The sequence below is a fragment of the Aristolochia californica genome, unplaced genomic scaffold, assembly GCF_029961685.1.
Source record: "Aristolochia californica isolate CCGP_79_NKW_82.1479 unplaced genomic scaffold, dmAriCali1.0.hap1 SCAF_10, whole genome shotgun sequence".
Lineage (NCBI taxonomy): Eukaryota > Viridiplantae > Streptophyta > Magnoliopsida > Piperales > Aristolochiaceae > Aristolochia > Aristolochia californica.
In genome coordinates this window covers 30,876,403-30,893,409 of record NW_027181771.1, presented here as the reverse complement: position 1 = coordinate 30,893,409, position 17,007 = coordinate 30,876,403, and the positions used below count along the sequence as shown (strand labels likewise).

General features: G+C 36.9%; 3 protein-coding genes across 7 annotated transcripts; 2 read left to right on the top strand and 1 right to left on the bottom strand.

The window, feature by feature from the left end:
- Window positions 1-422: 422 nt before the first annotated feature.
- LOC137942699 (protein THYLAKOID ASSEMBLY 8, chloroplastic) lies at window positions 423-1,471 on the bottom strand. 2 transcript variants are annotated; one of them, XM_068788432.1, is made up of 2 exons: window positions 772-1,471; window positions 423-609 (listed from the first exon to the last, which is right to left on the bottom strand). In XM_068788432.1, the coding sequence occupies exon 1, from the start codon at window positions 1,465-1,467 to the stop codon at window positions 808-810; it is 660 nt and encodes a 219-aa protein (XP_068644533.1). In that variant the 5' UTR covers window positions 1,468-1,471; the 3' UTR covers window positions 423-609; window positions 772-807. The 2 variants fall into 2 exon arrangements, with proteins under 2 accessions (XP_068644533.1, XP_068644534.1); XM_068788433.1 differs by having other exon boundaries at window positions 777-1,471.
- Window positions 1,472-1,706: 235 nt separating this feature from the next.
- Window positions 1,707-3,499, top strand: LOC137942422 (DNA-binding protein S1FA-like). Of its 2 annotated transcripts, none has more exons than XM_068788059.1 (3): window positions 1,707-1,795; window positions 1,957-2,039; window positions 3,078-3,499. In XM_068788059.1, exons 2-3 carry the CDS (start codon window positions 1,995-1,997, stop codon window positions 3,288-3,290), a joined length of 258 nt encoding a protein of 85 aa, XP_068644160.1. In that variant the 5' UTR covers window positions 1,707-1,795; window positions 1,957-1,994; the 3' UTR covers window positions 3,291-3,499. The 2 variants fall into 2 exon arrangements, with proteins under 2 accessions (XP_068644160.1, XP_068644161.1); XM_068788060.1 differs by having other exon boundaries at window positions 1,737-1,795; window positions 1,953-2,039.
- Window positions 3,500-4,395: 896 nt separating this feature from the next.
- Window positions 4,396-16,295, top strand: LOC137935935 (uncharacterized). 3 transcript variants are annotated; one of them, XM_068780377.1, is made up of 11 exons: window positions 4,396-4,902; window positions 5,183-5,250; window positions 6,731-6,842; window positions 7,812-7,879; window positions 13,193-13,270; window positions 14,240-14,304; window positions 14,723-14,789; window positions 14,891-15,073; window positions 15,146-15,202; window positions 15,309-15,404; window positions 15,798-16,295. In XM_068780377.1, the coding sequence occupies exons 1-11, from the start codon at window positions 4,593-4,595 to the stop codon at window positions 15,963-15,965; spliced, it is 1,272 nt and encodes a 423-aa protein (XP_068636478.1). In that variant the 5' UTR covers window positions 4,396-4,592; the 3' UTR covers window positions 15,966-16,295. The 3 variants fall into 3 exon arrangements, with proteins under 3 accessions (XP_068636478.1, XP_068636467.1, XP_068636486.1); XM_068780366.1 differs by having other exon boundaries at window positions 5,183-5,271; XM_068780385.1 differs by lacking the exon at window positions 13,193-13,270 and having other exon boundaries at window positions 5,183-5,271.
- Window positions 16,296-17,007: the final 712 nt, after the last annotated feature.

Sequence of the window (17,007 nt, the reverse complement as noted above, 5' to 3'; positions counted from 1 at the left end):
GACCCTTTAACGGTATCGACGTAAAATTAATTCAGATAAGGGTTCTTTGGTAACGTTATCTTTAAATAGCTGAGCAGCGAATGCTCGTTATCTCAGTTAGGGTTTCAGAGCTCGTTCATAGTTTCCTTCTTCTTCTCCAACGTTTCATGTGCCCTTACGCCTTACCCTTCTTCTCTTATTCTTCTGGTCTAGCAGTTTCGCTTTCCTGGAGTTATTTTTTTTGCTTATTCTCTCGGGCTTGCTGTTTGCGACACCCGCATATTTGACGTTTTCCTTCGATTCATCTGTTTTCTCAATTTCCTTACGCGGTTTTTTGTTATTTAGCTTTGTATCGATTATCATAAAAAGATGGGTTATTGAGAACTTGTGAATATAATGAAGTTGCAGAGGCCAAATTAGGTGTGTGCAGATGCGTACAAATACGATCTTGAATCAAGTCCATGTTATATAAAAAAATGCAGATAGAATTGGGTCTGTGTGCAGATGCTTACAAACATGGACGCAGGCTTGCAAAACGCTGTTGATTCCTTTCAATGGAACTAATTTTCTTCCGTGATTAAAAAACTAACCTGTTCTACAACAATACCTGCACCGGTCGTGCTCTTCCATCTAAATGAGAAAAGGAGAAAAAGAAAATTCAAAATAAACCCTTGTTAGAATGAAATCTGAGAAGGCAAGAGTACAGACAAGACTTATCAACAGAAACCATCCGTAGCAGGACTGAAACAGTGAAATAGATAGGGGAAGAACAACAGCTGGCGAAAAGCGCACTTCACCAATGTTGGGCAAGTCCACAAACACCATCTTCTAGCTCGGTTTCATGAATCGGCTCTCTTCAAATCGATCGAAATCCGCCTGTACTTCGTCCGCAACCTCCGCCTCACCTAATCTCCTCAACCCCCGAATCAATACCTTAACCACGTAATCATCCAAGCACCTCCCCCCTCTCTTCATCATCCCGTACAATTCCACGACCGCCTTTCCCCTCTCCGCCGCAATCAATGCTCTGATCAACCGTTGCATCCCCCTATCGTCTCCATGACTCACCCCTTCGTCCGCCAATTCCAATACCAATTTATCAATCTCTAAGGTCATTTGATTCCGCGCCAACGCGGAGACGACTTCAGCGAACAACCCGTAATCTGTTGTGTACCATGATTCCCTGCGGATTAAGGCGAAGACTTGGAGCGCGAGATGGGTCTGGTTCTGGCGGAGGAGCTCCCGGAGGGCGGCGAGGAGGTCTGGCTTGATGAGGCGGGATAATGTTTTGGAGAAGATGGCGTCCAGTTTGGTGGGTTCAGGGTGGGCACGTTTCAGAGATTGGATGGCCAGGATCGCCTCGGTGCTCAGTGTACGGCCACGAAGGAGGGGGCCGCGGTTGTTTCTGGGTCCGCAGGAGATGAAGGAAGTCCGTTTCTGAAGGAGAGGGGAGGAAAGGAACGGTGCTGCAGCAGCTGTGGAAGCCATGGCAGCTCTCAGCCCCTATGAGCAGACGAAGCCAGAACCGGTGGATATTAATGTAAATGAAATAATTTGATTTACTTGTTGTATTTTATAAAAAAAATCAGGTAGATCCGGGCCGGAAGATCGGCCGGACCGCCAAAGGATGGGTTTTGGATGTTGAGACCCGATAAAATCTAGTGGCGGGGGGCCCACATCAATTTAAACTCTACCGTCCCTATCTCGTTATCTTCGCGTTTTCTCGCGCATATAAAGTTACTCGCGTTTTCTCCGTGAGGAGACCGAGCGACCTACATCGGCTTACGCGAGGGGGAGGAGAAAGGCCCGGAGGCAGGTTTCGCCATTTTTTTACGGTTCTTTTTATCATTAAATTATATATCAGTTTTTTTCTCTTTTAATGCATTTTTAAGATCCCGATCCTGATTCATTTTTTATTCACCCTGGAAATTTTGTGATCTTGAGTGGATTTGCTTGCAATTTGGCCGCTGCAGGGAGGTGTTGACGAGCTGGTCGATCTGATCTGACAGTACACAATGGCGGAAGAGTTTTCCTTTTCCGATTCACCGTTGGGTGGCAAGGTGCGTTATGATTTGTGAAACCCTAAAGGTTTTAGTTTTATAACTTGTGAGATCTGGTCACATTTCTTAAGTTCTCGTTGACATTTTTCTGCGAAAATTAGTGGATATATTATCTAGGTACATGACTCTTTTGATCATTTTCGTTTGTGTTCTTGAGTATTTTTTCGGAGCATTCTTTGGGACTCGGAATCTGGCGATTATGGTCCTTATTGATATTATTACGCCATTTGTTGATTTTTTTAGCAAGTTGTAGAGACGAAATTACTGGTGGATTTAGTTCTGTGGATTTGCAGAAACATAATGGGCGTCAACAAACTTTTGTAGTCACAAAGATGTTTCTAACTTGCTCTTGATATGCTAGTTGTGTGTTTAACTTTCAATGCTTAAAGGCTAGGAATCAGTGAATCTGTCATTGGACACCGAAACTTTGACCTTTTAGCAAGTGACAGTCACCATAACGGTGTTCTTTGATGCTGAAACTCTAATCTGGTGGCATATATACGTACTGTGAAGTTTTTTTTTTGTTACTTTTTCTTGAATGATAAACCCCATATCATGGTGAGGCTTAAAGCCAAGACCTCGCACTAAAATGGATATCCCTAAATGTTGCCATTGAATCAAAAGCCCAACCCATGCCTTACTTCATGTGTTTTTTGGCTTTTGAACAGTATTTGTGTAGCTGTGAAATGGTTCTATGTTCTATTCTTAATAGCTATTTAGCTTAATACATGATTTAGATAGACTTGTATACTAAACCATATCTGAAATTCATGTGTTTGTTCTTGGTCCGTGAGCTGGACCTTGGACTTTAGAGACCGAATGGTTCCAGTGCTGGACTGCTTCAATCTTGGCATGTAAAAGCGTTTGCACTTTCTGCTGTTTTTTTTTTTCATGGAAAATGGAAAACTACCAACTTGAAAAGAGATACCTGGAGGGAGCAAATAAGAAAAGAGGCTCCTGGTTTCAGCTGTCTGTGTTCTTCTTTTTTCGTTGTTGTATATTGACAGAATATATTTTTTTTGTTTGTTTAATAAACAGGGAAATGTAATCAAGGACGAAACTAGAGGGTTCAACCCCGCTTTGATTGTCCTGCTTGTGGTTGGAAGCATCCTCTTCTTCTTTCTTGCTGGAAATTATGCTCTCTACAAGTATGCACAGAAGACTCTGCCACCGAGGAAGAAGAAGCCTATTTCCAAGAAGAAGATGAAGAGAGAAAAGCTCAAGCAAGGGGTATCTGCTCCTGGAGAATGAGCAGATGCATGTTATTGTATCAGGTGCAGCCTCTATCCCGAAAGAGAACTGTGGGAAGAGAAGTAACACAAAACGAAAAAAACAAAGGCTTATGTTCCTCTTTGAGTAGCTGTTTATACTTATGGCATGCTATCTTGAGAATTCCCTGTTTATTTGCAACATCTGGATACAGAATTCCCTAATGGCTTTATATACTTATCAGGTAGGCATGACATATCTGCAAAACCCAGTTCATTGATAGATGTCGAGTCATCCCACATTTAGATCATCAGTCTTTTTGTGTTTTTGTCCTTTGATTATGTTATTTAAATCTTAATCTATGTCAATATAATCATGATGCTACTAATTATATTATTGATACTATTTGTATGGTTAGTTAAAAAATCAACTCCGGTGTACCTACGAATTCAATTTTAACCCAGGCTAGTTGTCTCAACTATTTCTCTCTTAAAAAGAATGAGAACAGTCTCTTTGGGCTCCAATTGATATCAGGCACAGGGAAGATCGGTTCCTGGTTTTGCTTAGTTTGCTGGTTGAACCACAAATGTTCGTTAGATCAATTTAGATCAATTGGGTTTTACCCTTTCCTTTGGCTCTGTGATTTATTAGACCTGCATTGACGGTTGGATGTGGTCGAACTGAATTAGACCTGTTTAAGTTTGATAAGCTTAGTATAATTCTTTGAGGTCCACTGAGAATTTGCATTTCTACTAAAACATATTTTATCTAACAAAATAATTATATTTAATTATTTATGTATTTAGTTTTTAGTCTATTAACTCTTTATGGAGGTGTTTACTCTTTCTTTTAGGTCTAATAAGTTGATTATTATATATTAGTATATTTTGTTACTTGGACTCCTATGTAAATTTTTTATTTTTTTATTTTTATAATTTAAATATATATTAAGCTCAAACTCAGTTTAAGCCCGAGCTTACACTCGAGCTCCAACTCAGCTCGAGCTCGAGTTAAACTCATTTACAAGTTTTAAAGTCCAGCCAACCTAGACCGGTTCGGGGTTCGCGATGCAAAGCCTACACCTGCCATCTAATTAAAATAAGTCTTTCCTTTTACCTAAAGCCCAAAGCTAAAATCAGAACGCCGAACGCCGAACCGCCCCCCCTCTTGTTGTCCATTTTGTCACAGAGAGACAAAAACCTGCGAGTGCTTCAAACGAGGATCGCTTCTTTACTCGCGTTTTTTGAATCATTTGCTCACCTTCTCTCCCTTCGTTAAACCCTAAATCCGACACTTCTCTGATACCTCTCTAGATCTAGTTGCGTGTTTTGATCGCATCAGTAAATGGAGAACTCTGATGCTAATCGACTTCCAGAAGTGGGCTCTCTGCCAGTTGGCTTCGTCGAAAGCTCCGAAGTCGAGGAGACGTCTTCGGATTACAAAGAGATGTTGCACGAGTTTCGGGATCAGTCTTTGGATTGCTCAAGGAGTGAAGGCTATGATGCTCGATCACCAGTGAAAGAGATGCTTGGGACGTGTACGGGGCCCTTAGCTAAGAACGATAGTCGAGATGGGAGGGAAGGTAAATTGGATCTTGAAAGTGAGGCGAATTGCGATTCGTCTCATGTGAGGGATTGCCTGAAATCGGAGCAAAGTAAGAACCTCTGTTGTTGAATCAGGTTATGATGGTAGTTTCCGTTGTCAGTTTTGTTTGATTTTGGTTTGTTTTTGTCTTGAATGACTGTTAACAATGTAATTAAGTGTAAGCAAGTGGTGCTTGAAGGACTGCTCAAATACACGAGCGCTGACCACTTCTATATTGCAAGGCTTTTAAAATACGGACTGGAATATCAGTTCCAAGCTATAAATAATTTGCTAGTTGTGGAGCTTTGTTGTAACGATAGGTCCTATTTTCTGCCCCATGCTTATTGCAGCCACCGAAGGTCGTTTGGAGTTGCAACCTGCAAATATGAACGACGGGTGTGAAGCGGGGAGAGTAGAGGTTATAAAAGATGGAAAGCTAGTCAGTAAAATCTTTTTGCCTCTTGTTTAATCAGCATTGTGTAAATATCAGATCCATGCAAGAGAATGATAACCTGAAATGGTACGTCTATATTACCATTCATAATTGAACTAGGATGTTTTATCATTTTGGAAGATTGAACTGTTATAATCTTGATTCTTTTACTACTTTGGATGTGTCACCATTTTAACCGGCTTTTGTGTTTACTAGTATGTGAAAATATTTTAACAAAATCAATGGAAGACTGGGCTAGTGATCAACTTTTCAAATGGTTGTTTCAAAACTGCGAGAAAGTGTGTCTATATCAAATTAAAGTTTCAATCAATTAATTATCTGCTATAGTATTTGGGTGAATCTAGTATGATATTTTTGAAAATAGTGATTTCATTAATGTTTAATAGATCTGTTTGTTTCCTCTTTTGGTGGGTAAGCTCTATTATTACCTATGTTTGGTGGGTAACCATCTCATCAATATTCCTCTCATAGTAGAAGGAGACTCAGCTCTTGTAATCAAGTGGCTTGCAAAGAACTGTGCTCCTTCACGGAGGATCAAGCACATCGATGAAATCATTATCATTGTAACACTCTTCAGGTTGTAAGGCAGTACACCTTATTCGCTGCAAATAGTTCAAGAGATAGGCTTGCAAAGGACTGGGTATCCCGTCATTGTCTAGTTTTTTAGGATTCTCTCTCCCCTGTGAGCTGAAGCCTGCTTCTCCATTTGTTTGTATGTTTCTCATTTATTATCCTCCGATTGTTCATATGTTTCTCTTTATTATTCAGTAATGAAAACTCATAAGTTAAAAAAAAAATAATCCTTGCTTGTTATCACATCATTTGAATACTATAATCATGAAAAGTGGTTGTGTCCTTACATGTCAATTTCAAAAGATGCTTCTTAGAGACATTAATTTTAACAAATTGGCAGACATTCACTGTGAACACCAAAATTTGTCAAAGCATAGAAAAAAATGAAAAGTTTTTTGTTCTATCATTTACTCATGATATTCAGAGACCTAGTCCTATCTTGTTAGGCTATTGCTGCTTCATGTTCTCAATTGGTGCTTGTTTGCATACTGTGTCCTTGCATTTGAAACTGAAATTAAAAGTACATTTAGTTATTTCCTTGCCTTTCATAGTTAGTCTCTTTTTATGCAAGATACTTTTTCTTAATTACTATACTTTGGTGTTGTTGCTACTATATGTCATTTCTATGTGTCATATACAGTTCTGGATCTGAGCTTGTAGTTTAATAGTTTCCAGAGAAAGGATACTGTAGTTTAATAATAAAAAAAATTTGAGAGGGGCGTAGCGCAATTCAAAGTCGTGACCTGACGCACCTAATGTAAACAGTAAAGGATACTGTAGTTTAATAATTGTAGCCTTCATTTATTAATTTTATTTTTATGGTTTTTCTAGTGGTTGATTTGAATAATTTTTTTTATTATGGGTCTTTCAGAATGGCTCCTTCGAGGTGAAAAATAGACCAGTAAACCGTAGTTCAAAGCTGGAAAAAGAGCTATTGGAGTTCACTTTGAAGTATCAGAAAATTGTAGCAGAAAGAGATGCAGGTACTTTTAGATGAAGAGCAGTGATCAAGTTTTTCATTTTTGATGATGTAAATAATTTGTCCTTCTTCTACAAGGATGCTGAAATGAGTGGGAAGATATATGGTTCGAAAGTGGTGCCTACATTTTCTGCTGTTTGTGTCCAAAGGTTGCACAAATGTTCCAAAATATACTTTTACTTCCTATTCCAGGAATAGTGGGACATTGTCTTGCCCATTCAAATGCCGTTCAATGATTAGGCTAGTTATTGTATTTGAGGTGGTGGTACGAAGTGTTTCCACTGTGAATTCTTTTGAATGTTTATACACACACACACACACACAAACTATACCCTTTTCCCCCGTTAAGACTTCAAGCCAAGACTTCACTCTAGAAGTCTTTCATGTGGCCATTTCACTAAAGCCTCCAATCCACACAAGAAGTTATGTTTCCACCCTGATTTAAAAAAAAACAATGTATAAGAACGAGAAGAGTTCCAAATGACCTGGTTGAGCCCTGTGTTGCTGTAGTGTCCTTGTTGAGCTCTTTTAATATGAAGTCTGTTATAAAAACAAATATTTCATCGTTTTTAAAAATTTAGAAAAAGGTTAACAAGTTCAATAGTCTTATTTGCTAGTTCATGAAAAATATCTGCTGTGCTTAGTAATGTTGTGATGGATTCATGTGTTTTAAAAGAACATAATGTGGTTATCATTTTAATAGGAACTGTTAATTCAGGGGTTTTGTGTTATCGTTTCTTTTATTATAATGGATTGTCTGAAATATGAATGTTCATTCAGCTTCTTAATTGAATTTTAAGGCCATGTACGTGTTTTTAATGTCTTGTGCTTGAAGTGGGACTTTGCTTGTGTTTGTTAAATTCCTTGTTGAAAGTTACTACCTTCCTAGCTCTTTAATAACTATATTCACCAGACATTATTGTCACCATGTTTAGTTTCCTTAGATTTGTTTAACTTACATTGTAACTTTTAGCTATTGCTGTTCGGGAAAAGCTGGAATCTTTGTGTAGGGAGCTGCAACGCCAGAATAAGACTCTGATGGTATACTCTCCAGTCTGATGCATGTATCTTTTTAAAAGTTTATTTTTTGGTCTAATTCTAATGCATTTTGTTTGTCATGGATTGAAGTACTTGGGTAATGAAATGCAACTTTATCTTGAAATCCTTGTTTTTTTCTAACATCTTCTTTGAAGAGAGGGACATATCTGGGAGTCTTATAAGGACAAAAATTGAGGTGACTGTGGCTTTCCTATCTACTTGTCTTTCTTCTAACTATTTGTAACCTAACCACTACTACTGTTTTTATTTCTTTAAAAAAATAACACTGTTTTTATGTTTACTTCACATTATAAAATGAAATTGTGTTTTTGATTTACATAAATATTAATACATGCTGTTAGAGCGAAAAATTATGTAGAACTGTTGTAGTTGTTTAAGGAGGGTATAGTTAGTGTGATTGGAAAAAAATAGTTTTTGTGGAGGCAAATATCAAAGATATGGGAGTGTTGAGTAGGCTGGCAATTTAACCCAATTACCTATTTTACCATTTCATTTATAAATGGACATGGAATACAAATTCTTATTTGTGTCAGTGTTTGCTTAAAGATACCCCATTTATTGTTTGTGTTAGGCGAAATGGAGATCGGTAAGGACATTTTGTACTAGGTATAGACATAAAAATTGGATCATTAAATTTGAACCTCGATTGACGGTCCAAATGGTGGATATTGATCAATGATCATGATTGGAAGGATCTGGCTACTAGTTGACCAATAGTCAAAGTTGAAATCTTGATGGTCAAAATCATAGACTTCATCAACTCTCAATTCAAGGGTCAATGATGAAGTGTTCGTCAAAGTCTAGATTGATTACTGAGATGATACAACTTGTACCAACTATTGAGTTAAACCGATCATGTGGAGTTACAGTCAAAATCAAATTGGACACTTTGTAAAGTTCTATACTTGGCCGATGGCCTAGATCTTATCAATGTGAAGCATACCTTATTTATTGAAGAGATAACACTTACATCATCACATAGCCAGACGTGGCATTGCAGGAGAGTGCTACCTAAGCAAAGGAGGTGACACATAATCAACACGTGGCATTGTAGTAAAATGCTACCTAACCAAAGGGGATGATACATAGCCTACATGTGGCATGTAGGAGAGTGCCACCTAAGAAAATGAGGTGACACCATTTTAAGTTACATGAGAGGTCAAGTTTTGTACTCACATGTAAGGAAGAAAAAGTTATGCCAAGTGTCTCCCTCCCCTTTATGTGGAATAGTCAAGGGGAGAAAGAGAACCTAGAGGAGAAAAAAAGGTAAGGTGGTTGAACCTCCTTCACCTCCCTATAAATAAATATATTCCTTAGGCTTGAGGGAAAACTTTTGGGAGAGGAGATATCGTTGGAGAAATTTGCTGAAGCTCAAGAGGAAGAAGAAAACTTTGCCAGACTTGCGATTACTGCAAGTCCTACATACATCAAAAGGTTTGTCATAATCAACACAAAGTTTGCAACAAGAGTTAGTTTTCTACAAAAGCTGCCATGGGCTTGCAATAAGTAGGCATTTTACTACAGTCCCATCATACCACTTTGGATCGTCAAAAGGAAGTGAGATCAAAGTTCCCTCTTTGAACGTTATAAGGTGGCACACAACAAGTACAAATTGCTAGCCGATCAAGAAGACAAATCCAACCATTGGATCAGTTACTCAACCAACAAAGATTGTTAGTGGAGATTGATTCAAAAGACCAAACTAGAGATAAGACCCTTGCACATTTGAAGTCTTGTAAATTTTTCTATTATTGTATTTGCAGTCATGCCTGTTTGCGGACTCACCCGTTTGTGCGTCAACAACAGGTAACCTCATTACTCTAACATGGAGGGGGGACTAATTTGTGATTTTTACTTTTCTCTGTGCAAGTAAAAAAAGATCCTCCATGCAATACATGTCTCGGTTTAGAGATTCTTAATTGAAAAAATTGGGCAACTAAATAGGTGTTGACATACAAAGAGATCTAGTCCGTGAAGCAACATGATCGTAAGTACAATAACAAGAGAAAATTACAAGACTTTAAATTTCCAGCTCCTATCTTTGAAGTTTCTCCTTTTGTTTTGATCTCCATGCTCGAGCTTGATTAGAGCCTTGGACAATTTGACAATTGAACTGAAATCTTCTTTGGTTGGCCAACTTCCACTTCATAGCTAAACTCTACTTTGGTGATTGATGAGGTATTTGGCCTTGTATTGCAAATGGCAGGTTCAAGAATGGTGGTGAAATAGCGGCAGAAGCGATTGCTTGTTGTTACTTTTGTTGTAGGTTTTGGATAGAGCTTTAGATGAGATTTAAAGTTTAGTGTGTAAGTATGGTGACAAGGCATCTTTCTTCAGATGAGTAGAGTTCCGTTATGTAGGCTTCTCTAGATTTCTCCAGCGATTTCCCTTTCTAAGAAGTGCTCCCCTGAGCCTAAGAGAGAACCTTGTTTATAGGGTGGTAGAGGTGGTGCAACCACCCTACTTTTAGTTCCACATGCAAGGAAAGAGGAACACTTGGCTTAATTCGTTCTTCCTTTCATGAGAGAGCAACATTTGTTATCTCATGTGATTTGAAATGGTGCCACCTCCTACATGTGAACTATGTGCTACCTCCTTTGTTTAGGTAACATTCTCTTATAAGATCACATGTCAACTATGTGTGGCCTCCTTTGTTTAGGTGACACTCTCCTACAATGCTATTTGTTTGCAATATAGGATGCATATGTCATCTCTTCAATCAAGTCAATCTGCTAAACAATAATAATATTTAGGCCATTGGATCTAGTCATAGAGCTTCAAGAAGCATCAGATTTGATTCTAACAATTGGTTTAATCTCAATTGGTTGGGTTTTGATCATTGATCTAGCCTTTGACCAAACTTTGACTTCGACCATGGATTGTCTATTGCAGTTGTCTTTGTAATTTTGATTGTCAACAGTTTCAATTTGATTACTGGTCAACTGATTGTCAAGTTCTTCCAATCTTGACCTTTGATTATACCCACGATTTGGACCGTCAATTGGACTTCTAATTATAGTGATCAAATATTTATGTCTGCAATAGGTTAAGAAAATGCTTTTAAAATGAAACATGTAATAGCATAAGTATCAGCACATGGCAATGGACAATGAAATAACCTCTACTCATTTCAAATTTAACATTTACAGCCTTATCCTTTTGGGTAATGCTGAAAACTGGTGATAATGTTTACTTATTTCCAATATCTTGTGCATTTAGCCTGTTCAATGGCCCCTTCAGGGGGGTTTCTTCTGTGAGGTCTTTGGATTTGCATCTTACCAGGTTAAGGGGTTCAACATTAAAAAAAAAAAAAACTTCCAAATGTCCCATTCACATTCTATTATCTATTCTGTTCAAGAAAGGTAATCGATGTTTTTGTTTTTTTTTTTTACCTAGTTTCTTTGTCTTTTAACCTGATGACCTGTTGGTTAATGGGTAAATAGGTAAATAGGTAAATAAATCGTTCAATAAATAATACATAATCTTCTAGAGTCATAAAAACATACTGACTAGATTAAAAGAGGTGAAGCTGTAAAAATATTAACTATACCTGTAATTAGTTCATTTTTATTAAAAAAATAAAACTATCTCATATGGGGATGATTGTTTGCCACTTTATACCTCATATTAAATGTCTAACTGGGTAATTGGGTCAGCAAATGCCTTTCACTCGTATCTGTTCTGTTTGGTAAGTGACACATGGATACATGGGTAAGCTTACCTGAGTACTTAGAATGGCTAAGATCTAGATGCAGTTTTAACCAGATGGTTGAAATGCTAGCAAAAGTAACCAGGTGAGGTTGCAGTTGTACTTGCGGATAGAAGTGATTTCTAAGGCCACAAATAGGTTATTCTGGACTACCATGTTGAAGATCATGTGAAACATTTTTTTGTTTTTTGAAATGACATGTGATACATTTTTATTCCTAACATGTTTCTATTTTGGCAAGACGTGTACCTGAGACCTTAGCGGGTCCAACCTGAATCCCATTTTAAGTAGATGTGTTTCTTTTGAATTTAAATGAGAAAAGAAAAGAGAAATAAGAAAAGTATGGAAATATGAACTCCCATTTAAGATAATAGACTCTGTCATGCTTCTTGAATCTTGTTGTGGGTTAAAAGAGTTTTTCTACAAATTTTCATAGCAGATCAAATGGGTTACTTTTGTCTACTTTTGTGGCATTTTAAAAATGATTTTTTAAAGAGAAGATAGTATGAACTTGTATAAAAAAGAGAAACTGGGCTTGTCAAATAAGTCCTTTGTAATCTGGGTTTTTGGACCTGGTGTCCAATCTCGTGTTTTATATCCTTTTGGGACTTACATGCCCATAAGGCTGTCATTAAACGCGTATCTGGTTTTGTTAATTGCTTTCAACCTGAAAACAGCATAAGTCTTCTCTTTAATGTGCATTAGTGATGGAATTGCTGCTCCATTGTTAGCTCACATCAATCTGGTGACCATTGGTTCAGTCCAGTATCTGTTTAGACAAGTCTATCATGAGATGCAAGTGTCTTTTGATCTTATTTTTCTCCTGGTTTAAAATAACTCGAGGAAATACATGGCAAAGCCGCCTATGTCATTTAATTGATGCACCAGGTGGTGCAACTATATCTAGGCGGTGTGTGTAAATATGCTTCTTTTTTTTGTGTTGAAAAGCTGACTTTTCCAATGATGTTTCATGCATATGTCATGGATTTTAAGCGAATAGCTACTGAAATTGCATGCGCCGACTCTCTATTTAGTTTTCAGTTTGTTTGTATCCATGTGTTCTCTCTCTCTTTTTTCATTGAGAGAAGAAGATCTGGTTTTCTCTATTCTTTTCCTTTTGTGTAAGTGGATCTTATCTTAGACATTGCAATGGTGAGTTGAGCTTTTGGCTCAATAACTACAGTTGGCGATTTTATCTGATGTGAGTATGGGTATATAGGCTGTGGCCGTTAAACCATAATTTCTTAAAATAATTTGTAACTAATGTTTAAATGAAAAGAACAATGACTGAAAAAGCAGTCATTTTTAATGTAAATGAGTAGTATTAGATGATTTAGCATTGAAATGAATAATGACTGGAAAGGGTCTAGATAATATCCTTTATCGTTGTCAATTATACAGCTTTCACTCTGTTCGTAAATGTCTGCTTCTCTCTCTTTTTTTCTTTTAATTTTGTGAAACTGACATGTAATTTCATAGGAAACCCTTGCACTTCAGCTGATATTGCTTTAGCTCTTTTTTTTTTTTTTGAAGGGGATGGGGAAAGCTTCGAGTTGTGACCATTTTTATTGTCTACTTTCCTGTAGGATGAATGCAAGAGATTCTCAACAGAAGGACAGAATTTAAGACTTGATTTGTCAGAAAAATTCCATGATGCAATTAACGTTAGTGTCTTTTTGATAAGTTTCATGGTTTTACAGATTATGGAATTTTAATGGATTGTAGCAGCTTAGATGTACTAAACTGGATCTACTTCTCATAAAATTACAAATGAAAATTTCCTGAATAGAAGAATAGTATATTTAGACTCAGTTGATTAAGTGCTGAGGGGTCGATCACTGGGTTTAGAAAAAGGGAAAAAAAAATTGATGGAGATCATCAAACACAAACGAGGAAGTCATAGTTAGTCCCAATTTTTGATTAAAAGCTGGATGTGAGACCTAGAACATTGAAAGGAAAAGAAGATTAATGTTATAAATTTGAAGACCCTGAAGAAAATTTTGGAAAGGTGAGTTATCAAAAAGTACAGCCAAGGAGAACCTGTCATAGAGGTGAAAAGGCAGCTTCTGAATTAAAGAAACTTTGAATTGTTTGACCTTCTCTTTAGGTCATAAATGGAACGAGTCAATTTCCTGCACAGAGAGTATGTTGGTTGTGTCTCCCTTTCTATTTTCAAGTTCTTAGCTAATAAGTCCATCAATTATTAAGTCAGGGGGGGCATCTTTATAATTGTAAGCGTGAAGCTTAGATGAGGGGGCGAAATTGGATATTTTATAAGAAAATTGAATGTTCTGTGTTTAATACCCCAATTTTAGACCTCTCCCCAAACTCAGCCACAAAATTGAGAAGAAAAGTGGCCATTTTTCGTCCAATCTCAATTCCTTTGAGTTTTGCCTGGATTACAAATCCTTGGGACAGAAGTATTGCAGCTCTCATTAGGTCAAATTCTAGTAGATGTGCAAACTTTTTGGATTTCTGTTTTTCTACATATCTGAAGTGGAAACTTACTTTTTAGGGTGCACTTTCATTCCATTTCTATGCCACCTGCCCATCTATTTTTGCTTAAAATTTTATCATTACAATTTATTTGCTATTATGGATAGAGTAATTGTTGAATAACTATCTGTTTATAGGATGTAAGCATTAAGCTTGATGAGCAGAAGGATGAATGTCTCTCCCAGCTGAAGAAGAATGAGATGTAACACCTTTTTGCAGAAGAAGTCTTTAGCTCTCGTGATTGATTTAGGTTTAGCTTTTCAATTTAAACCCCAACAACATTACATTTTAAAAGTTGATTATTATCATGTTACTCTAATGATGTTCCTTTGGTTGTTTCTGTTTTCTGGGGGCTGTTCATGTAGCTTTTGCTCTCGTATTAAAATCATCATTAAAAAGAAATGATAATCTTTCTCCCAAAAAGAACACTCACTCTCATTCTAGAACTTTTATTTATTTAAATATTTTAAAAAAGCAATCCAGTTCTGTGGATAGAAGTTTCATGATTGTTGTTCTAAGAGTGAATAGGTATTCTGTGTTTTTTTAAAAAACTTTTTCTACTTTGTTAGCCTTGCCTTAATTTTTGTTGGTGGCTTGCTTTTTCTTTACTTTCTTGGCAGATTAAGAAACAAGCTAAATCATCTCAATGATCAATATGCTGTCTCTGAACAACAATTTCAACAGAAGGTATAATTGGAGCAGTATGAGATACATTCTTTTCTCTTCTTTGCTCTGGCTTGGATTTTCGTCAATCTTTTGAACTCTTGGTTTGAATTATGATTCTGTAGTTGAAGCAGAAAACACTGGAAGCTGAGCTTGCTGATCTAAAACTTCAGCAACATCAAGAGAAATCCTGTCAGGAAGAAGCCCAATTGAAGGAGTATGGTGAACAGGTTACACAGCTACTGTCAACTGAAAAGAGTTTGCGTTTACAACTTGCGGCAGATGGAGAGAAATTTCAGCAATTCCAAGTATGTTAATTTTAGTTTTACGCACGCAGGTGAATGCTGAGGGGTTTTAACTGAAGCTATATCTTTTGGCAGGATGCCTTGTTGAAAAGCAATGAGGTCTTTGAAACATTTAAACAAGAAATGGCAAAGGTAATGTATCTTTGAAACACGTGTTCTCCTTTGCTGATGTAATTCTTAAATACAACATAAAAAGTGATTATTGCTGTTATTTTTTGTTGTAAATTTTCGAAACAAGATGGCAAAATCAATGAAGGAGCTCAAGAAGGAAAATACCTTTTTGACAAGCAAATGCGAGAAGTCAGATGTTACACTAATAGAACTGGTTGAAGAGGTTAGCTACTACAACTTCAAAGATAATTTGTAGACCTTAAGCAATTACAATTATATTTCATTGTTACTGGTTTGAAAACCATGTGGATTCTATTGTTTGATCAAGATCTTAGGGTCGCCTTTTGCTCAATGGTCCAATTTTGGGGTTTCATTGTATGAAGTATTGAGTTCAAGTCTCATCAAGGGTGTGAGGGATGTGTAATGAACATTTAAGAAAAAAAAAGCCATGGACCATTCTCATAATATCTTGTATGAAGTCAGATGTTTACAGGATGACCTCAGAAGTCTAGCATTCTGTTGTTCCTAATGAATTGACATCTCCAAGATGCAGATACAAATGTTGGCAATACTCTTCATCTTATTTGCTATTGTTTGTTCTTTATCTTGTGCTTAGCGTGAATACCTGAAGAAACAGCAGGACAAAGTGAAGAACCAGAAAGAAAAGCTTGAATCTTTGTGTCGTTCTTTGCAAGCACAGAGAAAACAAAATCTTGCTGGAAGCAGCAGTACTAGCGACCTACTTCCTGTCCAAGCCAAATCTAGCTCTGCTGTGGAAGAGTGAAACTGGTCTTTCTAGTTTTACGGACAAGTACCATTTGGTTTTCTTGTTAACGACCAATTTGGATCAGCAACTTCCTAGCACGATCTGGTTGTGGGCTCGTGGACAATCTGCCATTAAAAGCTTTTGGTAGAAGAATATGCTCACCTCTGTTCGTCAGAGAGGGACCACTGTAACGGTGCCTTGGACGAACATTCATAATTGCGTCGGCTCTATTTGGAAGAGAACAGGGACGTGCAAATTTTGTTGTAATCTTGATATCTTGCATCCTGTATTTTTATTGTAATGTATTTGATCTTGTATTTGTTTGCAGGTTGCTTTACCAGTGGATCTCATCGGGTTTTATATATATATATATATTTTTTATTTTATTGTCATCTAAAGCAAGATAAAGAAAATGTTTATGAAATAACTTGTATTTTCACGCTTTGACCTTTCATCGGTTTTGAAAGGGAAATCTGTAATCATTTAATGGGGCAAAATGAGAAATTCATTTTCACTTCAAATGGTTTGGTAGCCAGACCAAATTTGGAAGGTAAGGTTGAGATATTTGAAATTCCAAACAGTTAGTGATTTTCGTAAAATAAATTTGAGGTTAATACAGGGTGGAGAGGCTTCAAAACTCCGACCCAATCTTACAAGTGCCATAGTTACAAGAAGTCCCGTTTTTCAACGTGGCGATGGTATAATGCAGGTTGAAATGTTGAATGCTTCATAGAAGGTCCGCCTAACGATTTCGTGACCGGCGAGTAAGGGTGGCATCGAGGTTCGGGTTTGGCTTGATGTAAATACTTTGAACTTGAGTTTGAGTTTGAGTTTAGCCTTAAACTTAAAATTAGAATCAATCTTATTTCATAATTTTTAAAAGTTTGAGTTCAAGTTTGAGACTTGTTTGAACTTCAACTTACATTTAAAAGTATAAAATAAAAAATATAAAAATAAATAAATAAAATATTATAATGAACTTAATATCATTAAATTGCCGCCTATCAAGAGTTCAAGACTTTATAATGGAGTATATTAATGTATAATAATAAATTTAATA